Source organism: Equus przewalskii, chromosome 1 (assembly GCF_037783145.1).
Source record: "Equus przewalskii isolate Varuska chromosome 1, EquPr2, whole genome shotgun sequence".
NCBI classification, from domain to species: Eukaryota; Metazoa; Chordata; class Mammalia; order Perissodactyla; family Equidae; genus Equus; species Equus przewalskii.
In genome coordinates, this window is record NC_091831.1 from 139747553 (window position 1) to 139775287 (window position 27735).

The following is a 27735-nucleotide window of genomic DNA, read 5'->3' on the forward strand; positions in this document are numbered from 1 at the left end:
AGGAGGTGGGAAAAGTGGGTGAAAGACTTCCATTTCCAGTACCATTTGGACTCAAATTAGATGTATATTAGACTGCTTGATATTGTTCCTCAGGTCACTGATGCTCTGGGTTTTTTCAATTGCTTGTTTTTTTGTTTTGTCTTTTCTTTCTTTCTGTGTTTCATTTTGGATAGTTTCTATTATTTTGTCTTCAAGTTTAATGATCTTTTCCCCTGTACTGTCTAATCTGCTGTTAATCAGAAGCTACACAAGCCAGAAAACATAGGACTGACATCTTTGTTAAATTACTTAAGGAAAAGAAACAGTTAACCTAGAATTCACTAGCCAGAGAAAATGTCTTTTAAAACTGAAGGTGAAATAAAAGACAAAGGCGGGGGAAAAAAAATTTGACCCTTACAGTGAACTATGTAAACAAATTAACTCATAATGGACCACAGACCTAAAAATAAAAGCTAGTTAAAATGAAATACATCAATATAGCCTTGATCTATGTAACTGAGAACCTTAAACATTAGAAAAATCTGAAGGGAAAAGGATTGCTAGAGAAAAACAGCCATCTAGAACATGGAGCATATCCAGTCAGTGCCCACGCTGTGTGCTCTGCCCTAGGGACAGACAAAAAATCAGGGTTGAGGGGTGAGACGATACTTGCCAATTTTATGTAAGCATTTGCTTCCCCTCCTTTCTGCATGATGCCATCTGAGTTACAACACAGTTCCTCACAGAATTCAGGGTCCCATAAAACAGGGAAATACACTCCTTTTTTTTTTTTTTAAACTATTCTAATGATAGCTGAGGGGAAAAGAAAAGCATAAGGGGTAACTCAAAAGGATTCAGCATAACTTAAATAGAAAAACATCTTAATTACATTTCTGATTTCAAGCCCACCACAAAAGAGTCTGATGATTCATGTGTCACCCTGTGTTCTCCTGAGAAAGACTCTAACTGAAAGCTATGCACTTTGTTGAGAAGGCAGGAATCTTCCACACCAGCAATGAGGTTCACAAATCAGGGCTTCATTAGCCTGGGTGCGCTCTGACTGCTGAGAACTTGCACCAGCAGTGCCAGAGCACCCACTGGTACCTTCACCACAGCTGGCTGGTAACAACTCAAAGACCCAAGATCAGTCACTTTGCTGCTGAAGTGCAAATGCTGACGAGACAGCATTGAGATACGTTACTTATAATACTTTTAGGCTGAATTTGTTTTTTCTTAGGAGGGAATATCAAGTCTGACAGAAATGGGGTCTGGAAAACAGAGAGATACAGGCAGAGGATAGCCTAGAGTCTGGCCTAGTGTTGACAGGGATGGAGGGAAAATTCCACCAGTGGGGAGAAAAAGGATGCAAGAACTGGGATGAAGTAAAACTGAAGAAAATGTAGTTCTAATCACAATTTTGCACTAGTTAAGTTCATCAGCCCACCAAACGTCAAATTACATGGAATTCTCAGATGCTCAAAAACAGCACCTGCCCTTCACTCCAACTTTTCATTCTTTTACTATGAGAACATTATATCAGAGTAAAAAGTTGAAAATCATCATAATCATAATGCCTGAATCTAATTTTCATTTTTTGTATAATTCCTTTCAGCTTCAACATACTTTTATCTTCTTAACAGTAATACAAAGGTATAAATAAAACTTTATATTCTGGGTTTTTTGCTTAATATATCATAAGTATTTTTTTAATTTACAATGCAGCATTTATCATTTTTAAAGGCTGAGTAATATTCTGAGCTAATATAACATGTACCCATTCCCCTACTGTTAAACATCTAAACTGATTCCTATTTTTCACTTTTAGAAATGCCATTTCGAGGGGCCGGCTCCATGGCCTAGTGGTTAAGTTCAGTATGTTCTGCTTCAATGGCCCAGGTCTGCAGGTTTGGATCCCAGGTGTGGACCTACACCACTTGTCAGCCATACTGTGGCAGAGACCCACAAACCAAGTAGAGGAAAACTGGCACAGATGTTAGCTCAGGGCTAATCTTCAACAACAACAACAAAGCCATTCTGAGAACTTTTCCCATAGACATATCAATACTGTTGAACTATTATTATTGGCACCATTTCCATCAAGCCCCCATCCCACTGAGAACTGTCCTATCAACCCACAGGGGTGAGCATACCCATGGTCATATTTGGAACTTTATTTGGACCCTGACTCTGGCCCTAGCTGACTGCACTAAAGAGAACACCTGACTCAAGCTGCCATTAGATTTTCTCTTTCAGGAACATAAAAAATGTGTCGCTAGTGATTCTGGAGCTGGGGAAGCCATTTCCCACCATGTGTATAAATGACAGCCAAGAGCTTTTGTAGAGCCAATTTTTTTGTACAAAACAGGGGACACAGATTCTCAGAGGAATATAACTGACTACTTACCAAATTGATTGCACTTTCTGATCCTAACCCAACAAATAATGATGATGCCAGCAGCTGCTTTTCTTTCTCCTCTTTGGATTGGGTAAGGACTTGAGAATGATCCTTTTTTGTTATAGTCTGATCTACATTCTCCATTGTTATACTCTCTTGAGGTACAGGCGCAGCTTCAGTTTCATCACCAGTTTTGCTTTCCTTCTTGGGAAGGTAGCCCTCTTTCCCCCACAATTTCTTAATACCTTCCAGTTTCAAGCTATTTGTCCTAAGGAGATCAAAAATGAAATCTGGTCAATTTAAATAATTGCTAAATAGTTACTTTCTTGAGGCATTTTTAAAAACACATCTCTGCCATGGTTTTTCAGAAACAGCTTTCATATTACATCCCATATTCCAGAAGTAAAACCTAGGTCTCTAGATTTTATTTTAATTATAGCCAACCTCCCTCCACCCTCCAGCCAAAGGATTTAAGGCAACAAAACTCTAGACTTAGTTAAAAATTTCAGATCATTTAACTTTCACTTAGTTGCTTGAGTAAGTTGTCCAAAAATAGAACTACTGTAAATCGGTTCCTTTCCCCCATTGATTTTTCAAAAATATCTTATCTTTAATTCTGAATGCGTTACAGATCAGAAATGACTCAAGTTTCTTAGCTATAATCACTCAACAAAGGAATTAACCCTACATATTCACTAAACCCTAAAAATTCACTAAATAAAATCCTGTTGAAAGCAAAAAACATCATTCAAATCCACTACTATGTGTAAACTTACCTTTAATCCAAAAGATTTTCTTAATATCAACACTAGCTACATTTTCAACTATTATAAATGTAATTTTATAAAAATGAAATAAGGTTTGATCTATAAAAGAAAACAGTAAGATTTCTGGAAAAAGCATCAAGGTTAGGAGTTTTCTATACCTGAGTTGAAGAAGAGTTAAAGTAGTGATTAGAATTTGGACTCACCTACAATTATCCCAAAAGTTACAGCTGTGAATCTAGAGTGAATAATATAATCATAAGCGCTGGCTGAAACAGCCAAAGACTGCCTCTGTTGTTTACATATAAAAACTATGTGTCCTTGGCACTTAGCTCATTTAAGCATCCCTGTCATGGTCCAAAATAGCATTTTGAAAATTTATATTACAAGATAGGCAGATCATGAGATGAATCTAAAAGAAAGACTCAGAAATATCTGTACTAATTATTATTCCCTTCTAATTTGCTGGAATCATGAACAATCTGATTTTCTGTACTCTGCCAGAAACAAAAACAGGTAGTTATACTTCATATTGAGTGAAGAACTGATACTATTAAGCACAAATGGGCTGAAAGAAAATCTGAATATTAATAAAGCACACCCAACAGGAAATTAGTCCATTCCTCCTCAATCTATTTTACTGAAGAATGTTTCTTTACAAATATCTTCCTTTCTCCCTGTCTTTCAGGTACCAAAAGAGTTTTCTAAAAGTTTTTAAAAAATAAAAACCATTAGTTATCTATCAAACCTCTTAGAAGAAAACTGATTGTCCTTGCATGAGCAGATCTGAAAGTAGTCATGGGAACCACTAAACTGAACACCAACATCTCTAGGCTGCTCAACAGCAGCAACTCAAAGGGATTCATGAATGCCCACAACAGGATTACAGTGCTTCGGTAACCCTGTTCACCAAAACAAATCCTTTAATTATTAAGGAAAAAAAAGAGCAGCTCCCCAAGTTCCACTAATAAATGATCCAACTATTAGTTTAACCAAAAAAAGGCAGGTACACTGGACACTAGAATGCTCCATCTAGATCCCCCTTCAATGAAGCACTTGTTGCCCAGCTGTTGGGAGTGCAGGTCCCTCTGGAATCGCCTCGGCCGCAGAGGGCCACCTCACCCGAGATCACACCCCTTCCCAGGGCAGCCCACATCCAGTGACTGATCCTGGCCACCCATTTTGGCCTAACTAAGGACAAATCTGAAGAGCCATTCTAGCTTCAGACCTCCCCGTAGGGTCGGGAGAAGCTGTCATTGGCACTGCATCACATCTCATCTTCTTCCTCTGCCCAAACCTGCTCCTTTCCCCTTCCTTCCACAGATGTTGATCCCAAGGGCACTCTTTTATATTCTGCATGCTAAATTCCACCACAGAATGAGCTTCCGAGGGAACCCAACCCACAACAACGGGCAAAATGAGAAAGGGGAGGAAAAATAAGCCTAAAAGGAGTCTTGACTTATTTTAAAGATTTTTCTGGCTCATTTCATCTGCATACATGCCTATTATCAACACAAATTTTTTCTGTCATGCATTACATATAGACAGTTTAAAAAGCAGGAAAATAAGAGAACAGCAAAAGGCCATTTCATACACAAAATACACTTCTTTATGATACAAAACATATTGTAAAAGAATTTTTTTAAACATGAGTCATCTTTGCCTGGATTTTGACAACAATATTAATATAATTCGTGGTTTTATATGGTATATTGTATTGTTTTTAATCAGACCATTCAAAGAAAGATGTAAATTCTGGCCAAGCAACCTTCAAAAGATTAGGGATAGACTTTAATTCAGCTCTAGGAATTCCCATTTGAGGAAGGGTACTGCCCCATAACAGGTCTTAAGGTAAGAAATTCTAAATTGGGCTTGCAACTACTTTATTCCCAGTTTGCCAGAGACTGCAGAAGAGCGACTGTCTCCTCTCTAAAGCTGATTACCTTGCTAACTACCACACGGGTTCCTAATCTGAAATAATGTATGAGCTGTGGTCCTCTTTGGAAAGAAATTTTAAATTCATCCTTCATGTTCCATTTCACCATAATACAGCATACGTATAATTCCTTAGCAGCTTTGCCAAATGTCATTTCTCTGAGGGTAAGACATGCATATGTACAGGAATTACAAGGCCCTGTCAAGTCCTCTAGATCCTAGCTCAATACCAAAAATGCAAATGCTGTCACCTATTGTGCAGGTAAAAGGGACTGTCTAAGCTTCCTTCCCGGGTTTGAAGGGTTCCTGTCTCTCCTTCCCTTGCCCCTCTGGTTCCATTTGGGGCACTTAATTGCAATCACATGCCCACATGCTCCCCATGCTTCCCAAAATTAAATGTCTGGGAAAGAAAAGGGTGAAAGGGTATCAACAGAGCAGGAAAACAAAGGCTAAGAAAGAGAAGTTGAATTTATGCCATCTCATGCGACATATTTTACATTCCTCATAATCTATGTGTCATTCTTCTAATAAATGCTTCTTATAACTATCTCATTGGAAGACTGACAAATGCAAAGATGAACATAAAATAAGGAGACTGACTCCTTAATGAACACATGAGAACTCAAAATTCAAATGGCATCTTTCAAAGTTGTCACCTTTGAGATTTTATCACATTTATTCCAACCATGCTGCCACTTCTCAAAACATTTTTTAACTCTTTTAGAAAAAGCTCCTTCACAGACAAGAAAGCCATTTTCATTTTCTATGTCACATCAGTATACTATTGACCAAAGTTATCCAGACTGATCACTAATTTTATTTGGTAAACTCAGCTTTTGCATAATGATGATCATGATGGCAATGACAATTATTATTAACAATAGCAGCTACCATTTATCAATCACTTACTATGTACTGGGTTAGATGAGGCACTTTACATTCATCTCATTTTATTAACTTAATCATGCTTCTAAAAATTATTTATTTATATTTCCAAAATCAAAATCTAAAAAGGAAGAAGATTTGGCTCTATGTGAGACATTTAGACAAACATGTCACGAATTTTTAAGGTGGCTGGAAAGAGGCTCTGAAAGCATTTTGAGCAAATCACAGAGCCTCCCGAAGTGAAGTCAGTTTCCTTATTTTATGTTCATCTCTATATTTGTTAATCTTCCAATCAGATGGTTATAGTAAGTAGATTATGAGGAATGTAGAAAGATATGCTGAATACTCACCTGGTTATATAAGTTTTGATACAGTTTTGATTTCAAAAAATATATATATGTATATATGTGTATATGTGTATATATATTTATACACATATACATACAATATGTAGTAATAACACACATATCATTACCTTGTGTACATCCTATGCTGTCTTGGAAGTAAGCAAGCTCTCTTGAAGTATAAGGACAGACTATACAGTATCAACATCTTAAGAGCAATAAATAGAAACAACTGAAACAACAGCCCATGCAGAATTTAGCTTTCAGAAACCCTTCTATATTAAAAGACAGTTAAACACTCCCATGTTCTCAATTTTAATGGGAAAGGAACTTACTCTTTCAGCCCTGTCTCCGCACTATTCCCAGATATATCTGAACCAAGAGAAATGCCAGCCGGAGATTGTCGTCCAGTGAAGCCAGATGAAGAAAAGGAAAGTCCATATGGTTCAAAATTGAGAACTAGAATTTTAAAACAGTAACAGAGATTCATATTTAAAACAAAGCAAAAATTATGGGGAAAAAAAGCAAAAATTATCAGTTACCATTCACTACTGAAATAAAATAATTGAAGACTAGAATGCAGTGACAACTTTTAAACTAGAAGGAACTCTGGAGATAATCTAATCAAATATTTATAATAATTATAATAATAATAAAGTAGCCATAATTTATTGAATGTCTACTACAGTCTTCATACTATTTGTTGATCAAAGACAAACAGTCCTTCATTTTTATCTTTTTACCTCCCTTAGAGAGAAAAAAGGATTCAATTACGAAAGACAGCTGATAAACCAGGTGTACTGAAAAGTCGCTGCTCTCAGGCAAAATGTTTAATGAACTATGAATGAAGAGATGACTATGTTTTGCTTAATGAAAGGCTCTTCAGCACATTCCTACACCAAATGGATTGATGGAAGTCCTCAGTGTGAAATCTCCCTTACTGACAAAGAACAAGGTTTACTCAGGTTCAGATCCCTTTGAGTCTGTATACCCCAATGAACTCAACCAGAGCCATGAAAATTCATATCGTTACTGTGACAGAGCAGATGCCAATATACATTCTCCTCTTGTTTCTAGTAATAAAACCCTCCATTCATAGCTGGGTACATGCCACCAAGAAAAGAGATGACATTTCCAGACTCCTTTGCCCTGTGACTGAGGTCTGGCCAATGAAATTGTGCACACATTTTGTGCACAACCTCTGGGAGGAATCTTCCTGAAAGAAAAAACATCTTTCTTCTTTCCCTTCCTCTTTTATATTCATGAGGCCATCAGATCGTAGGCTGCCTACATCTGGATTTCTTTAATGGGACAGAGCAATAACCTTCTGCCTTGTATAAGGCCCCACTTTGTTTTCTAATACGCCATTTAACTAAACCTAATCTAACTGGCACATTTATCTTTTTGGACGGTCTGGATTATAATACAAAGGACCTTCTTAAATCATAAAAAGTATCTCCGAGGAGCCAGCCCCATGGCTGAGTGGTTAAAGTTCTGCACAGTCCACTTCAGTGGCCCGGGTTCACCAGTTCAGATCTCAGGCACAAACATACTCCACTCATCAGCCATGCTGTGGCAACATCCCACGTACAAAATAGAGGAAGACTGGCACAGACGTTAGCTCACGGTTAATCATCCTTAAGCAAAAAAAAGAGGAAGACTGCTAACACATGTTAGCTCAGGGCAAATCTTTCTCACCAAAAAAATAGGCTAGAAAATATAAATGTGAACTTCTGTAATTATTGTCCTCATTTTACAAATGAGGAAACTGTGGCAGAGTTTGTCACGAACATACCCAAGATTACAAAGGTAGAAAATGATAGAGCCAGATAAAAAATTAGATACTCTGGTTCCAGAGCTGCACTCTCAACTATTATATTATACTGCCTCCTCCCAAGGAAACAGCATCTAATCCTAAGAGTACTAAATAAATACTTGTTTGTTAGCTAAATGATTGATACAGAAGAGGAATCAATGTGAAGAAGAAATAACAATGGGCTAGTTAATAATCAGAAGAATTGAGTTCTTGATGCAGGCTGGATGTCAACTAAGTGTATGAACTAGACCTTAATTTCTTTGTAAAGTGAAGAGTTCGGACTAGATCAGCAGTTTCCAAACGCTGATTTAAGAACCAGCATCAAGCTGACTTCATAGAATCTCCCATGGACCTTTGTATACATACAGCCAAACCTCCAGAGGTTCAGATACAGAATGTATACAAGTAGGGCTCAAAAATCTGTATCATTTTTAAAAACTCTCTTTGAGACTCTCATAATCATTTTTGAACCACTTGTCTAAATCTTTCTAAAGTCCTTTTCAGCCACAATATCCACTCATTTTAAGCTTTTCAATCATCTAGTTTAACCTTCTGTCCCACATTGGCCTCTTTCTAATAGCACCTGACAGTCAGTCATCCAGACTCTGCATTAACACTTCCAATAACAGTAAAATGTTTCCTATGCACAAGTAAAGACAAAAAGTTTAAACCAAAGAGCAACTAAAGATAAAGAGTTTAAGCAAACAGCAGAAAGAATTCAAAATTAGAGGTAGAGAGTTTGAAAGTAGAAAGAAAAAGACTAGACATGGAAGAGGACATATCTGGAGAATAGTCAGATAAAATCCAATCCTGAGACAAAAAAATTAAAAATTGTCATCAAAGGAAGGCCTGGAAAGGTTTGAGAATGAAGTTCAAACGACATTATTTTCATTCTTTAGTGAAAATTTCCCAAGATCCTTACAGAGGTGAATGACTGGAAGGGCCAAAGATTTTTAGGAGGTAACTAGATGTGCAGGCGCTCGTGTGCACTTGGGGAGCTAGAGGAGAACAACGGTGCGCAGGAGTCAGGAGAAGGAAGAAGAGGGCTGAACCGCAACTTAAGGAACACAGGGAAGTTCACCAGAGGAAGAGTGAGGGCACAGGGCAATTCCTGCAGAAAAGCAAGCACGAGCTGGAGGCAGACAAAGTCCTCGGGAGTCGCGAGTTACTGCAAGTAATGCAGGTGAGAGATAAGATATAAACCATCCTGCGCATCAGTGAGTAACTCAATATTTAACCTCCGTGACTTTATACGCACACTTCTTCATCTTACCTTGTACCGCAGTGCTTTTATATCTTCATCATTTGCCTATACTTCTCTGACCATTCCCAACTGTTATTTTTTTTAATTTTATTTTTTGAGAGACTAACAATCTCAACTTGACGTGGTTTTCTAAGAGCCATGGTTTTGTAGTCAGGAGATTACACTGCTATTTCCCTTTACTATTTCCACTTTTATCTAACATTGGGGTTACAACATATTCAAATAATGTTTTAACAGAATAATCCAAACTCATGCCTAAATGCTTTTCTTGAATGGTAACTGGTAATAAAAGTTTGTTTCCCACTATCCTATTTTTGCCAATTTCTTTAAGTACCATTCATAAAAGTGACATTTAACTTGAATGATTTATAAAAAACTTAAATAAGATCAGTATCAGAATTGCTGATATTTGAAGGATTCCAGAATTAATAACTTTTTAGGCAGTAAATACCTATTTTTCCCCTACTCTTTATTTTCTAATAGCCACTCCAATTCTAAGATATATAATTTTATAACTTATTCATCAAGTATTTATTAAGTACTTGCTATGTCCTGTCTTGTAACTGATTTTCTTTTCCATGATATAACAGACAGTCTAAATTCATAAAATTTCAATTTACTTTAGAGAACTTTTGAAAAACAGATTTGGGAGGAGAGAGGAAGAGCCTAATTTGAGCACTTAAGCTCATTTATAATGATGGTTCTATGGAAAAAAATGTACTTGGCAAAGGAATGGATTAGCTTGGGGAATTCCAGGGCTATCTATTATATTTGTGTCAGCCACTTAACTTATTTTAAGAAAGAAGACAAGCAGTGCCAGGAATTAGGTCTTGTCCTATCTCCCCTTCCCTACCCTACTCTTGAATAGCAACAATAGCACCTGATGACCCCTAGACATTTGAAAATAAGGAAATATGGCAATTAGACCACATCTCCCACTCTGGAACTCCAGATTTTCACTCCACGCCGTGGATGTCATAAGGCCTCTATATGCACTATAGTCAGAGGTCAGGCAATCGTAATTCATAACTTTATTTTTTCCTCCACATATGCTATCAATATATGAGGCATTAATAGGAAGGAAATTGATTACCCTTTGAAAGAAAATTGAATTTTCTAGGCCATTAGGTATCACTATGCTAAATAATATGTCAAAAATCTTAAAAGAACAAATACTTCTGCAAAAAAGATAACATCAAGGCTATTATTAGTGTTCATACCTTTAGGTCTCATTTTAGGATCAACCATTTAGTTGTATTCGTAGGCCTAGCACAGAGGCTGAAAAATAATACGTACTCAACAAAATCATTAAATGATGAATAGAGAAAAAAAGACCTTTCAACATTGAACTTTTCAGTATAAAATTCTGAAATCCTATATATATAACATTCAGTGGTCTCCCTTTATTCATACACATACTTTCCAGCCACCAGCCAAATATCTCAATGATTTTCTCTTTATCAAAATCATGACAGAAGTCTTTCACTGACAGGCTACATTTCTTAAATGTAAAGTTATTCTTTCCTTTCTTAGCTTTCCCAATTTCAGTGATCAGATATTTTGCTGGAGGAAGAAGTCTAAGATACTTAAGATATACAGGACTGCTCAGAATGAAAACGAAACCCACCAGTCCACAGTAACCACAGTTTCTTTCTGAAACTTATCCACTGATATGCTCACACTAGCATCTGTCAGCCTTCTAGCACAGTGACCAACATGATAATTCCACCTTCGAGTTCTTTCAAAATTCCAAGATGGCTGTCATATCTTAGGCACTTATGTATATGGAGCCTATGACTTTGGGAATACCTCTAGGCTAACTTTTATTTTCTGGGTAGCCAAAGACCTAGTCAGGGTAAATAAGTTACAAGCACATTTAAAGAGGGATAATAAAAGTAAATATCCTCAGTTATTTACTTACATGATGATAATATCTATTGCATTAAAAAAAATGATGTCCCTACGATCTAGTTTATTATAAACCCATGAAACATTACCTTTTCCCTGAGAAAGCTTCTCCTCCTGCCGTTGGTGGTGAGGTTTGTAAGGTGCTGCGCCCTGACTGAGTTCTTCAGCCACAAAACCATCCAAAAAAGATAAAGAAGCATCTACCTGTATTAAAATGAAGCAAAAATTAGGAATTAAAAAAATTTACCTCAGGGGCTGGCCCGGTGGTGCAGCGGTTAAGTTCACACGTTCTGCTTCAGCGGCCCAGGGTTCGCCAGTTCAGATCCCGGGTGCGGACCTATGCATCACCTGTCAAGCCATGCTGTGGCAGTCATCCCACATATAAAGCAAAGGAAGATGGGCACGGATGTTAGCTCAGGGCCAGTCTTCCTCAGCAAAAAGAGGAGGACTGGCAGCAGATGTTAGCTCAGGGCTAATCTTCCTCAAAAAAAAAAAAAAATTTACCCTCAACAGTAGATGGTACCTTCACATAAGTAATTTAGGCCCATATATCCTAAAAATAATTTTTAACTGAAAAACAGAACTTCAATTCTAAAAAGCACTATCCAACTCTCTAGCTTTCTGAAACATCTATTATCAAATGAATCAGCTAAGAATCTAACAGTGTAAGTCATTTGCAGTTATTACTAATTTCATTGCATTCAGAACACGTTTTTGAGCATCCAATATGTTAGGACATCATGTTAGGTGCTTTGATTGAGTCTTCACACATTTGCACTCTCATAAAACTTGTAATCTACTAGAGGAGAAGACATACACTCTAACTACAGTGTCTGTATTTGTTTCCTGCTGCTAGGGGCTAAAAACAAAGTGTTGACAAGGCTAGATCCTTCTGGAGGCTCCAGGGGAGACTAAGTTCCTCGTCTCTTCCAGCTTCTAGAGGCTGCCAGCATTCCTTGGCTTGTGGCCACATCACTCCAATCTCTGCTTCTCTTGTTACTCTGCCTTCTCTCTGACCTCTTGCCTCACTTTTATAAGGACACTTGTGATTATATCCTGCCTACTCAGATAATCCAGGATAATCTCCCCATCACAAAATCTTTAACTTAATCAAATCTACAAAGACCCTTTTACCAGGTAAGGTGACATACCTACAGGTTCCAGGGATTAAGATGTGGACGTCTTGAGGGGGCCATTATTCAGCTTCCCACAGTGCCTTTGATTTAACTATCCTATTCCCTTCCACCTGAAAATGCTTTTTCACAAATCTATGGAAAATTACTTAATTTCAGCAGGAATAGAAAGGTACAAGAGAAGGATTAAATGAAAAGAACTAAGAAATGAAGAGAGATTAAGAGAAAAGGAGAAAAGAAAAAAGGCGTAGAGAGAGAAAAATAAGATATACACAAGAGGATACAGCAGTGATGACCTCACAAACCACAGATTTGCTTCTCCTGATTTAGCCAAGTGTATGCAAACAGCTCAGATAATTTAGAACAGCAAGTAACTCAAATATTTAAGTCACATGTCACACTCTGAATTTGGAAAGGTTTAGTTTATTTTTTCTTTTTTTAATATTTACTGTCCAGTCCTTTTTTTATTTTGTAATTTTACTGATTTTAGTGAGGAAGATCGGCCCTGAGCTAACACCTGTGCCAACCTTCCTCTGTTGTGTGTGGGACAGCGCCACAGCGTGACTTGATGCGTGCTGGGAAGGTCTGCACCTGGGATCTGAACCTGCGAGCCCCAGGCTGCCAAAGTGGAGCACGTGAACTTAAGCACTACGCCACCAGGCTGGCCCCTGGGAAGGCTGAGTTTCAACAAGAGTCTTAAGGGATGAAGCTATGTCATCACTGTTATCTTTTATTGGAGGAAAGGGGAAGTGCAATTACTTCCTAATTTAATACTATATATAGCATATTTATTCATCATTTCAATGAATGTCTCTGAAATGCATACCAGATGTTAAAGCAAGACCTCTGCCCTTGAGGAGCTATTGAAAGAAGTAATGAACAAGGTTCAAAATGAATGCAAGCCACGAAAATCTCAATCAGAATTAGTGAGAACACTGCCTATCCTCTCCTCTTTCTCAACTATATGACATCTAATACACAAAAATTTGAAGAAATCTGGTCTCCTTTTGGAAGTTTTCTGATTTACACCAATCTGAGGAAGAGACTGGTACAAAGTCAGAGGGTGCGTAGTAACTGAGCACTTCGGGTCAAAGGAGGTGGTGGCTGACAGCAGGTGGGAGAAGGAAAGCTGGGTGATGAGGTTCCAAATGGTAAAGAATTCAGATAGTAGATTGACAAAATAAAACGGAGAACTATTTTTTTACATTCTCACAGAAAACAGAGTAATAATAAAATGACATATTAGAGAAGTCCAAAGGAGATAAAACTAAAAAATTCTTGAATTATGATATATTAAAAGAGATTGTCACTGAATATAAATCCCTTCACTGCAGTTCTCCAGAAGAGAGACTCTTCTATTCCCGACTATCAGGAATTTAGGATCACTACTGAACGGAAGCTCTCAAATTCTGTCTCATGCTAATGTGAGGAAAACGCCAACCTTCATTTTAAGTGCTACAGAAGCTATATTTTGATATATTCCAGATATATCACAAAAATGCAAGAATTACTCTGTTTAAAAACAATGCACTTTTTAAAAAGATGGAATGCAGATGCCTTACCACCATGTCTTCACAACTCTTGTCAACTGGAAGCAAGCTCTTCATAAGTTCCACATTCTCATGCAAATATTTTAATTCAAATGCATGTTGTCTCATACAAGTATCCAAAGATCCAGTAAATTCTTGGATTAACTTCTCAACTACGTTAGAAGAGTGTGCTTGCACCGTCAACTTGGTCACAGCAGCAATTAACCAGGCCTTTGTTTCCGAAGAGACAGAGTCATTCATGAGTAACTTGTAGAGCTTGGTTATAACTTGCTCTGGCGTTTCCTTATCTAAGAGGTAGGAATACTCCCCTAACACCTATGAGCAAAATAAAGAGATGTTTACATACAAATATCAAGTTATATAGCAAACTACACTCAAACACCTAAATAAAGTGCCTACTGCCAGACTGAATTTAATCCAGACTAAACATATTCTCACGGTGAAGAAATTTTTGGATAAAGACACAATTACACATTTCAGGCTCAAAATTATATCAAGAATTGGAAGTCAATACAAAAAGGTTTCCACATCTTTATCATTAACAATATATAAAGCAGCATACCCTTACAAGTTAGGTTTCTTCTCAACTTCCAGGTTTGGTTGTTGGTTTTTACAAGCACTTTCACATTGTTACTATTTTCCAATAAGCATGTAAAAGAGTACTTCTCACATGCTAATATGCATAAGAATCACCTGAGGTGTTTCATAAAAATACAGATTTCTAGGCTGTACCCCAGATATTCTGATTCAGTATGTCTGTGGTGGGGATCTAAGATACACGTTTTGAACAAGTGTCTGCTGATTCTGATCTAGATGATCCATAGAAGAGACACTGAGGAACAGTGATCTGTTACATATCTTTTTTTTACATCTAACTTATCCAGGTGATATATAATCCTATTGGTCTAAGAATCATTAATAAACTGATAATTCATGGAGTGTGAGATCTTTCCTAAGTGGTATTTATGAAGCACTTTCATGTCTTTGGTGTAATGTTGGCACCAGCAAGAAAAAACAGAGGGAGGTGAGGTGATAGGCAAGGGTAGATTTATAGCTGGTAACAAGAGGAGGAAAAAGAAACAGGACTAAATAAGCTCAATCCTTAAATAGTAAGATAACGTTCTGAGTGGTTTAATAAAAGATAGAAGGTAGCTCTAGAAGAGCAGATAACCTAAATCCCAGTTCAAAATCAATGGACTTATGCTTCTAGGAAGATGGAGTAGATGTACTTTTCCCCTCCTCTTCCCGCTAAGTACACCTAAAAACCCTTGATGTTATGTACAAAACACACATAAAAAGACTGGACAAAATAAGGCAGATCGCTAAGGACTATGGGACCTAAGGAACAATACAGTGGGTTGGTTGTGTGTTGCCTCATATTCCCCAAACTGGGTACCGGAGAGCCAGAAAGCTGAAAACACCCTGAAACACGGGCACAGGCAAAAAGCCCTAAGAAAAGCCTGCCCTCTAATCAAAGAGCCAGGAAGACAGAAAACTTTTGGATAATAACCTTTTTACTCCAGCCAAGCACCACACAGAAAAAACTGCAGCCCCACCCACACCAGCAAAGGCGGAGTGGAGAGCCAAGCCTTTCACCCCTAGGAGGTGTCCCAACTCCCCCACAAGGGTGGTGGCAGAGAAGACTGAGTGGGGAGCCAAACTTTCATTGCCACCAAGGTGTAGAGAGGCCCACTCCTCTGCAGCGTCCATGAAGATCACATAGGAAGGCTGCACTTCACCTCCACCCACATATGAAGACGTACGCCTCCCACCTCTGCTGGGGTGATGTCAGGGGAAGCCCAGTGGAGAGTTAGGATTTTCACCACTGCTCAGCAATAATGAGGCCACATAGAGACCTCATCACCCTTGTCTCAACACCATCATCAAAGTAATTTAACTCACTTTTATAAAACACATCACCCAAGAATTGCAGAATACCCACTCTTTTCAAGCACCCACAGAACATATAACGAGAAAGATCATATCTTAGGCAATAAAACAAACCTCAATAAATTTAAAAGAACTGAAATCATAGAGTATTTTCTCTGATGACAATGGAATCAAACTAGAAATTGGTAACAGAGAAGAAAACAGGAAATTTTCAAACATTTAAACTTAACAACACTCTTCCACACAATCTTTCCAGAAAATAGAAGAGGAAAGAACACTCTCAACTCATTTTATGAAGCCAGCATTACCTTGATATCAAAACCAAACAGAGCAGAAAAAAATGAAAACTACAGACCGATATTCCTCATGAAGAGAGATGCAGGAATTCTTTTCTTGTGTGTGTGAGGAAGACTGGCACTCAGCTAATGTTGTATTTCTTAGGTGTAATAATAGTTTTATGGTCATCTAGAACAATGCCACTCTTAGGAGATTTACACTGAATTTTTTATGGGTGAAGTGTCATGATGTCTGCAATTTAACTTTAAATGGCTTAGCAAAACAAATTGTATATAGCTAGACCTAGATATAAATGTAGATGTGGTAAAGCAAAGGTGATTAAAAATACGAACTGGGAATCTAGATGAAAAGTATAGGCTTATCTATTACACTAGTCTTTCAACTTTTCTGTCGATGAGAAAAGAAAAATTCTTAAATAAAAGTCTAGGTAAAATTTAAGTTAACATGCTAACATTTGGCAAAACTAAACTATTAAAATGTGCATATCCTATGACTCAGCAGGTGCACTTCTCCAAACCGTCCCCTGAAGAAACACTCATCCAGGGGCCAGCCTGGTGGTGTGGTGGTTAAGTTCACGTGCTCCACTTCAGTGGCCCAGGATTTGGAGGTTCAGATCCCAGGCATGGACTTACACACCGCTCACCAAGCCATGCTGTGGCAGCATCCCACATACAAAATAGAGGAAGACTGGCACAGATGTTAGCTCAGGGCCAATCTTCCTGAACAACAAAAAAATTAATTAATTAAAAAAAGAAACACTCAGCCATAGGCACAAGAAAGAATACATAAAGGTAAGGTGACAGGATATAGGCAATTATGTATGAGTATATTACATAAAATTGTGAACTTTATCTTGCAAAGGGATAATCTCCCTTGCTGGCTTTGATGAGGCTGGCAGCCATGCTGGGAGACCCACAGGACAAGAAACTGAGGGCAGCTCCAGGAATTAAAGGCAGCCTACACTCGACAGTCTGAACCTCAAACCCTCAGTCCTACAGGTGCAAGAAACTCATTCTGTCAACAAGCACATGTGAGCGTGCAAGCCGATCCTCCACCAAACCTCAGATGACACCGAAGCCCCAACTGACGCCTTGACTGCAGCCCAGAGAGACCCTAAGCAGAGAACCCAGTTGAGCTATGCCTGGACTCCTGACCCACAAAACTGTGAGATAATAAATTCATGTTGTTTTATGCACTAAGTCTGTGGTAACATTATTATGCAGCAACAGAAAACTAACATAACACAGATACATGAGTATTCACATATTCAAATAAAGGTTTACAGAGAAAACACAACAAATACATTGTAGACACAGACAGGTATCTACACAAATACCCACATTTAAAAGACTAGACAAGTGAGATGGCAGGGAGAATGAACAGACAAGTAGTTAAGTGACAGAAGGTGGCCACTGGGAAAGAAAATTGATGACTGAAGGAGTTAGCTGAGTAGAACCGAATGATTTCTGAAGGAAATATATTGTTAGTATTTGGTTTATAAAAAATAACGTTATAAACATTTATAATTTAATGTACTTTGCTCACCCAACTCATAACCTGAAGAAATCTCTGTGGATAGAACACATTTTCCACATCTAGTAAAGTGAGATAAGACTGAACTGCATAAAGCCTTAATTGTTGATCTTCTGTTTCATCATCAAAACCTATAAAAAAATTGGTATATCATTTTAATTTCCACTAGATTCCCTAAGGCCTCTGTAATAAAAACATCTAATTTTAAAATCTTTACAGAATGCAGCAGTTCACTAACCTTCAGCAAGCAGTCTCAGAAAGTTATTTGGAATATCAGGATGCATTACATCTCCTCCCACTGAAAACACAGCATTCATTGTCTGAATAAACCACGCATTATCAGGAGCATATGTGTCCACAGTGTTAAGAACAAGTACACTTCTAAATGTCACTTACTAAAATTATCCTCTCTGTATCAACCTTTTAAAATATAAACCCCACTTCATCCTAGTTTGGCATTTTTACCTTTAACTTCTGCCAATAAACTTGTATACTCCAGTTTTATATAAAATAGATGCTCAGTATAAGCTTATTTAATAAACTTAATAAACCGAGTTCATGTTGCTTTATCTAGCACTGTGCCTTGCAAATAATAGGCATCCAATAAATAAATGTGAAACAATTGAAAGAAATGTTCCAGTTAACTACAGACAAATAAATACAGTCATGCACCACATGACAATGTTTCAGTCAACGACAGACCGCATATATGATGGTAGTTCCGTAAAATTAGTACCATATAGCCTAGATATGTCGTAGGTTATACCATCTAGGTTTGTGTAAGTATAGTCTATGATGTTCACACAACAACAAAAGCACCTAATCACACGTTTCTCAGAACGTATCACCATCATTAAGCAACACATGACTGTAATGGAAAATGATACACACTTCAGAGAGGCCAATTGTTGTGGCATGTCTACTTGAACAAGATGTTTAACCTCGTTTCTAATCTGTTCCTCTTCAGTTCTAAAATTCTATCATTTTGCTGGCCAGAGCTATAGCACTAGCTAGGGCAAAACTATACTTGAGCAATTTCCAAGAAAATTTGATTAACATTACTCATTCATTCTTTCTTAGATTTAAACAGACATCTTAAAAAGAATGGAATATCCTTGTGACCTGTAAAGTTCCTCTGATTTTTAAAAAACAAATGTGAAGAAAAGTAACATGTGAATCGAGGTCCCAACTACTTTATTGTGACAATTTCCAGTAAAACAACAGTGTAAAAGATAAATTTTGGCATCCTAAATCTCCACCAACACTCTACAAAACAACCAGAACTTTTACTCAGAAAAGACACTGAGTAGGGAGTAAAGTCGAAAACAAGGAGGGACTGAAAGAGGAATTAGGCAGAGGTTCCTGTATCTTCATGCTCCTAATACTGACCAACCAAATGAACAGAATCAGGAAAAAGCCATCTCCTACAAAATCTAGACAAATTTCTTCTCTTGATAACAAGAGGCTTGAATATCAGAAATGGAAGTTATTGCCAGGTTTCTGAATTCAACTTGCAAGTGACCATGTCAATACCAATTATTTTAAAGTTGCTCTGTATATTTACAAATCATATATCCAACAAGGGGGTAATTTCCAAAATATACAAAGAACTCAAAATTCAACAACAAAAAACCAAACAACCCAATCAAAAAATGGACAGAGGATATGAACAGACATTTTTCCAAAGATATGCAGACGGCCAACAGATACATGAAAAGATGTTCAACATCACCAATTATTAGGGAAATGTAAATCAAAACTACAATGATATATCACCTCACTCCTGTCAGAATGGCTATAATTAACAAGACAGGAAACAACAAGTGTTAGAGAGGATGTTGAGAGAAGGGAACCCTTGTACACTGCTGGTGGGAGTGCAAAGTGGTGCAGCCACTATGGGAAACAGTATGGAGTATCCTCAGAAAATTAAGAATAGATCTACCATATGATCCAGCTATCCCACTGCTGGGTATTTATCCAAAGAACTTGAAAACACAAAGGCATAAAGATACTTGCAACCCTTGTTCATTGCGGCATTACACACAATAGCCAAGACTTGGAAGCAACCTAGGTGCCCATCAAGGGACGAATGGATAAAGAAGATGTGGTATTTATACACGATGGACTACTACTCAGCCATAAGAAATGACGAAATCCAGCCATTTGTGACAACATGGATGGACCTTGAGGGTATTCTGCTGAGTGAAATAAGTCAGAGGGAGAAAGTCAAATATCGTAGGATCTCACTCATAAGTAGAAGATTAAAACAACAACAAATAAACACATAGCAATGGAGACTGGATTGGTGGTTACCATAGGGGAAGGGGGGAGAGGGAGGGCAAAAGGGGTGATTAGGCTCACATGTGAGGTGATGGACTACAATTAGTTTTTGGGTGGTGAGCATGATGTAACCTACAAAGAATTCGAAATATATTACAACGTACATCTGAAAGCTATATAATGTTATAATCCAATGCTACCGCAACAAAATAAAAAAAGAAAACGAAAAAAACCCATTATGATCTCAATAAAATAATTGAAAAATAAAATAAAATAAATAAAGTCACTATATAACTAAAGGTATTTTATGACTTATGGTCCAAAGGATATTTCTCAGCCAGCTCAGCTATTTTACCAACCAAATTGACAATAATATACTCTTCTTTGCTCTGATGTAAATATTCAAGCATTTTCTGGACAATCACTGTTATATTCTGTGCATTAGTAATTCTGTAAAGAAGTTCCAGAGTCTATTTAAGAAAGAGAAATAAAATTAGTATTATCAAACTATGCATAACACCAATAAATACAGTAACATATAGGTTTATAACAGTTGATTCTTCCACTTTTACCTAGATCTCCTGGGCAGTCAGTTAACAGGTGCTCAAGAAATGCACATTTTAACTGAAATAGAACTTAAGAAAGGTAAAACTATGGTCAAAAAATGCATTATGATAAATTCCACAGTCTAAAAGCCTTCTGTTCATACAGATAATTATGATCGGACATTTACACATGACAAGCTGTGTAAAGACTAAAAAGTTAAAAGGTTTATAATCTATTTTCTAAAAATATAACAGTTTCTTAAATCTACATTACTTATGCCTGTGTGTGTGTGTGCGTGTGCACATGTGTGTGTATACACACATACAAACACGTATAAAAATCTAGTGTTAAGAACTGTATTTTCCACACTACCCAACAACAGAAAATAGCCCTTGAGTGGGTTTGTCAGCTAAGGGCCAATGGCCTCTAACGGATGGACAAACGTTAGTGGCTCAAATGCTTCAAAGCCTGGCAAGGCCTAGGTTCAGAACCTCGGGTATCAAAGAAGAACCGTTTTACAGCTACTTTCTCAGTGCTGAGGAATATACAACTTGCTGCCTCGAGCAAGATGAAGGAAGACCAGTACCAGAGTAAGCTCCCTTTTGGCTGGCTTTCTAAGGCCTCATATTAAAGTTCTAAAAATATCATAGTTCCCAGAAGTCAATATGAGACCAAGGACCATACTAAGAAAGTATCACTTACTAGTGTTTTAGGATCAACGATACTAGCCATTAGTATTTCCATGTATCTTACTTGTCAAATTTGTTCAAAATACCTTTAGGGCTCTTTCTAATTTTTCAATCCTTACAGCCAGGACTATCCAAGTATAATGATAACAGATGTTGAAAGCTTTTTTTAAAAAACTGTGTCAGTTAATCCTTAACTCCATTTAAAATCTATAAATACTTAGGTCCCACCATCAACAGCTTTCAATTTACTTCAGCTTTCAATTTCAATTTCAGACATGCTCCCTGTAGACTAAACTATATGTTATATATTTTTAGATAATCTACATCAAACTTATTTCCTACTCTAAGACCATGAAATTCAGCGCTTCCAGGACTGAGTGGTGTCATAAATTACATCTTAAAATGGTACTAATGAGAAGACCTAGAAAGAGAATTCAGGTCTCCTAGTGATATAATTTTTGGACCAGAAAGATATAAATCAATCCATACAGGTAATTGGACCTAACTCCTCCAACTCACAATTTAAAAAACATTCCTCTGAATACCAACACAAGTACTTTTTAGAAAAGTTCCTTAAACTTTTAGTGGAAAGAATAAAATGCACTCAAAAGTTAAAATACATACGTGTGTGCACATACACACACACACTGCCCACCACTTCAATCTCTCTCAATAACACCAATAGAAAGTTTAAAAATTGTAACACTTCACATACACTATTCAAAATATCAGTTTACCTCTCTTTTAATAATGGGATCAGGATGGTCTAAGCATTCAATTATCGTCATCTGGTGTTGAAGGGCCAGAGTGGGATCCTGTTGGATAACATAGGTAAGAGCCTTCAGTCCTAGAAACAAAAATTACATCACACAAAGTGACTTGAAGCAAACACCCATCAAACTTCAAAAGCACTCTTTGTAATTTCGGTCAAAAGAACCAAACATCTTACCTAAATATTTGAGATTTATTTTAGGTGATAGAACAAATTTTCCAATGCACTTGGCAGCCTTCTCAAGTAATTCTGATTTAGGATAAATAGAATAGACTGTATGCACACATTCAAACAGAATAGCTAGAGAGAGAAAACACAAAAATGTCAGGGATCATGTTAAGGCACAATGAAAGAACATATTTGTGTAGAACTCATAACAAAACAAACTAATTGGAAGGTCGGTTTTAGTCAAAAATCTTATTTATGTAAAATTTTCAAAGATAGGAACTTTACTGTTTTCAGGCTTATACAGTTATTAAGATTACATTACTACAGTATGCATTTCAATTTAAAGAGAATTATATATATTAATAGATAAGAATTCATTCTTGCAACAAGTATTTACTAAGCACCTCCTATGTGCCAGGCATAGTTCTACTAGGGTGGATACAGCAGTGACCAAAACAGACAAAAAGCCCTGCCCTCAAGGAGCTCACATTCTAATGGACACGTAAGTAATATATTCACTGTTCCTATATAAACAGCTATTTCCAACACTCCTTGAATGCTTTAAAATAATTGATTCCCAGGCAGTTTCTACCACTTATCCACAGAAACTGAATATGTAGTTTATTTTGATGTGTTTAATTTCAATATAATCATTTTAGGATTCTTCAGCACTTATTTCATAGTAGGGCCACACTCAAAAATCTTCAAGTCACTTCTTTAAAATTAACCTCGAAGAATACAGAACCTATCGAACATCTTGATAGTGTTCACATTTGATTTTCAAATATAGTCAAAGCTACGACAGATATCTATAATAGATGATCAAAGTGGATGATAAAATTTTTTCCAAACTCTTTTAAAGAGCATGAGTCAAGGAGGTGGAGTTTTGCCTTGGCAAAGAAGAATCCCTGAGGCACCATTCCGTCCCACGTGTCCTGCAGAACCACAGTGTGACAAGTGAGGGAGAGAATTAGCCGACCTAAAAACAGTTCTGCTACAAGCTGAAGCACATCACGCGTCCTCAGGAGAATCACTCCTCCTCTGTTTCCAAAAGCTTAAAACATAACAATCGGTCAATTTGTGTACAAGATAGATCCTGAACATTCAACTAGTTTTACACTGAGTAGTTGCCCATCAACTGATGCACACATAAATTTTGCGTAAAAAGCTTTATATAAACGCTTTCTATAGAAGGAGAGAGCGAGAGAAAAGAAATGAGAAATATAAATTTATCTTAAGAAGGGAACTGACTTCAATTAAAGGAAAACTTACAAAGTAAATTAATTGAACCTAAAAAGACAGTTTGTATATTCAAATATTGTGCTGCAAAATGCCTTTACTCTGTGCTACGAAAAAAGCTGACTTTATGACTTCATGAACTAAACAAAGAGAGCCTTGGTCAACTGACTATCAACTAAGGTAGGAGTGGGCAAACTAACCACTAAACCCAGCCCTCAGACTATTTTTGCATGCCCGTGAACTAAGAATGATTTTCACCTTTTTTTTGAGATATAATTGACATATTAGTTTCAGATATACAATTATATTTTTTAAGGGTTGTGAAAAAACAAAACAAAAATCAAAGGAGAATATATGACAGAAACCTATACGACCTACAACGCCTAAAGTATTTACTCTGGCCCCTTTTTCAGAAAAAGTCTGCCGTGGGGCCGGCCCCGTGGCCGAGTGGTTAAGTTCGCACGCTCTGCTTTGGCGGCCCAGGGTTTCACCGGTTCAGATCCTGGGCGCGGACATGGCACTGCTTGTCAGGCCCTGCTGCGGCAGCATCCTACATGCCACAACTAGAAGGACCCACAACTGAAAATACACAACTATGTACCAGGGGACTTTGGGAAAAAAGGGAAAAATAAAATCTTTAAAAAAAAAAAAAAAGAAAGAAAAAGTCTGCCAAACCCTGACCTAACATGACAGTCCTAAGTAAGATTTAAAACGATGATGCTCCATTTTCTATTGTAACTGACATTTTCCTTCATGGATTCCTGCCAATCAGAACTCTCTTGCTATCAAATTGTTTTACCAGAAAAGCTTCTCATGACCCATCTAAAATCTAAACTTGTATATTTAGATGCTCATAAGATTTCTGGAAAGCTAACATAGATAAAATTAATCGTTCAAAAATTGCACTTATTAGCTACTTATGTGTTGAAAATGAGTTTAATAGATTTTTAAACTATTTTCCTACCTAAAGCTAGGTCTCTTTATTTTCAAACTCAATAAAAATCTGAGTGTAAGTCCATAAATGAAAAAGCAGCCACTCCGCTGTGTCCTCTCTGCAGTGGTTAAAAGAAACATACTTCTGAGGATTTCTAAATCTAAAAGCACGACGTGGAGCTTTGTTTACTCCTCAGAGGAACCCAGGCCCTAACCAAAACACTATCAAATAAAAATTAACAAATTAAAAATTAATAACATTCTAACATTTGTGACATTGTAGTTTTATCATTTTGGGGGTTGAATTATGCACAAAATTTGAAGAAATTCTACTAATACCTTATCCTTCAGACTACACTTTACTTTCATTTTAAATAAGTTCTGTCTCCATCTACTGACACCACTCTGGCAGGGAGACAGGGGTACTGCCCAATGCGGGTGGAAGTCCAGGTTCTCCACTCTGCCTCCTTTGACACTTGGAGAGAAAGGGGATCCTGGTTCCTTCTGGGTGGGGGACTGGCGTATCTGTTGATACTACCCTGCCCAGAGAAGGAGGGGCACCTCATTACTGCTCCCTGTGTGGCCTCCACTGACACTGAGGGGGTGGCCTCAGTATCCCTGACCAGCGGTGAAAGCCCTGACTCTCCACTAGGTTTCCTCTACCACCACCCCAGCAAAGAGGGGAGGGGTACCTCATTACTCTCTGCTCCTGGATAACGTGAAAGCCAGGCTTCCCACATCATCTCCACCAACAATGCAAGAACGGGGGCCCGCTCTAAGACCTGGAAGGGATGACATCTGCTTCCCTGCTGGGGTTTTCCACCACTAGCCCAGTGGAAGGATTGGTACCTCGTTACACCTGGTGAAGGTGAAAATGTTGGCTCCCCACTCAGCCTTTGCTACCGTGGGTGGGTCCCCAGTTTTTTGTGTGGTGCTTGGTTAGAATGGAATGGCTACTGTCTAAAAGTTTTCTACCTCACTAGTTTGGCCTTTTCTTCTTGGTCCTTCGGCTAGAGAGCAGACTTTTCTTGGCATTTTTATCCGCGCCTATTGATGTTTCCAGGTTGCTGGCTCTCCAGTACCCAGTCTGGGGTATATGAGGCAAAAAGAAAACCTAGAGTCCTCATCATGGTTTCCTTCCTTGAGTTCCAAGGTCCCTAACCAGTCTATCTCCATTTCTCCCCCTTTCAGAGTCTTACTTTGTTTTACATATAACCTCCAGGGTTTTTAGTTGTACTTACTGGGAAAATAGGAAAAAGTACTTCTATCTACTTTTGATGGTTCTGTCCTTTTTATATAACTCTCCCAGTTTACTAAGCAGTTTACTAAAAATGTCATTCTCATCTTATCAGTACCCTGTCCAAAAATCTTCCATACCTCCAGAATGATATATTATAAAGTCCAAACTCATTTGGCTGCCATGAGAAGACCTCCACAATATGACCTTTCCACCGCTCTCACTATGAATTGTCCATTCAGACTGGTGAGTCATTGTCCTCTGAAGTTGTTTTAAACACCCCCGCTTCTGCACCTTCTCTCATGTTCCCTCTGCCTAGAACCCCCTTCAACCTTCTTTCTGGCTATCTAAACCCTACTTACCTTTCAGGGTCCTATTATATCAATAAATCTTTGTGTGCACCCTCAGGCCCACAGTGATCTCTACACCACCTCTGGACTCCTGTAATATTTATTCCCTGTACTACCCCTCTGCATTCTCTCTTATACCGGTATGATGCTTTCATAAAGGAGTCCTCTCTTCCATTACAAATTCCTTGAAGGTAAAGATCACATTTTATACTTCATATCCTCTACATCCCCTTATACAATGACTGGCACATAGCAGATACTCAATAAATGTCTCTGATGTGATTTATTTCTTGATTTGACACTAAGGTAAGTTATAATAATGGAACTTTCATAAAAATATGGTTTAGAAAGTATTAAGACTGAAACTCAATCAGATTAACTGATAAAAGTAAAATAACTTTCTCTTCCTTTAATTCAATTAAAACATATTACTCATTGATTAACCCAGTGCCAGATACTTGGATATTCTGACTAGTAAGACAGACACAGTCCCTGCCCTTATGAAGTTTATAATTTAAAATTCACATTCTTCAGCAATAAAATATTTATATTAGGATTACTAGAAAATACTCTACCATTGATAAAATCAATGTAAGCTATAAACTGTATCAATACAAATACGAGGAAAAAAGCAGAACAATAGAAAGATGAATAAAGGAAATAAAACAACAGAAACTATAAGGTTTCCGTGGCAAGGTGAAACACTAGACTGACAGCCTACAAAGAAACAAATTGTTGGTGTTCGTTCCAGCAATCTTAATAAAAGGGTATCCTAGCGGAGAACATTAAAAAATATTTCCTTGGGTATACAGTACTCTCCAAATCAAAAGGAATAGGTAACAGTGGTTGTCTCCAGGAAGGGGAACTGGGAGGTTGGGTGATAAGGGTCAAAGGGACACTTACTGTTCACTGTATACCCTTTTGTACCTTTTGAATTTTGAACCATGTGCATATATTACCTATTCAAAAAAATAAAAAAAATTAAAGCTGAAATGTCAATCACAAAAAAAAATACTTTCTGCAAGGAAAAGAAAAGCAGATTCTTAACTGATTTTAAACAGAATTCCTTGAGAGCCTTTCAAACCCTTATCTGAGACACTGATTATACCTGAGGCAAAACTTTTTAACTTACAAAGATTCTGACACTTGTCTGGATCTTCTGACCCTCCTAGCAAGGCCATCTGCCTTAGTAAGGGTTCTCCTTATCTCTGGCCCCTTATTTTTCCCATTACATAGCAGGATCCCAGATAATATCCACTGTTCATTATACTACACACTCATAAGGGCAGGGCCTGTGTCTACCTTATTCTTCTGTCCATCTCCCACACTTAGCAGGGAGGAATACACAAGTCAATCAACTCTTTCCTCAATCTGTACCTAGTTTACAAATCAAGTATCGTTTTGCAGGCATTCAGTAAATACTGGCTGAACAAATGCATAAACCACTCTTATTCCTTTAATTACCATTTATACATGCAAACATAAATCTATCCTTCAAAATTTACTATCTCAATTCACTACCATACACATCGTTTTTCCTGGACTAGTCTTAGGCATGCAATCTTTTCTCCTCATTCCTACTGCACCTTTGTCAAGCACTTTTATTACAGTTAAACTAGTGCAATTTCTGCCCTCTCATCTACCCCACACTTCTACAACTATTGTTCTTAAAGATCCACAGTTCAGCACTGTCTGAAAGAACAAGCAATGTTCTTCATCCCCTGCTTTATGGTATTTTACCAGATTAAGTAATGACTTCTTGTTTGAGTTCTATCACTCAATGCCTCTTCTTCTGCTCTTCTGCAATGCAAAATTCAAACTGCTTGCT

The 27735-nt window shown here is 37.5% G+C and overlaps 1 protein-coding gene across 2 annotated transcripts in view; it reads right to left on the reverse strand.

The window, feature by feature from the left end:
- Positions 1-27735, reverse strand: part of AP4E1 (adaptor related protein complex 4 subunit epsilon 1) — a 56846-nt gene that overhangs the window by 9030 nt on the left and 20081 nt on the right. The window contains exons 9-17 of one of the 2 annotated variants that reach the window (XM_008513838.2): positions 22158-22280; positions 21946-22055; positions 20304-20443; positions 17932-18044; positions 17706-17824; positions 13986-14288; positions 11380-11494; positions 6638-6761; positions 2384-2642 (exon numbers count right to left, since the gene is read on the reverse strand). In XM_008513838.2, coding sequence (XP_008512060.1) covers positions 2384-2642; positions 6638-6761; positions 11380-11494; positions 13986-14288; positions 17706-17824; positions 17932-18044; positions 20304-20443; positions 21946-22055; positions 22158-22280 — 1406 coding nt within the window. Of the gene's footprint in view, positions 1-2383; positions 2643-6637; positions 6762-11379; positions 11495-13985; positions 14289-17705; positions 17825-17931; positions 18056-20303; positions 20444-21945; positions 22056-22157; positions 22281-27735 lie in introns of both variants that reach the window. The other variant, XM_070580255.1, reaches the window with a different exon arrangement.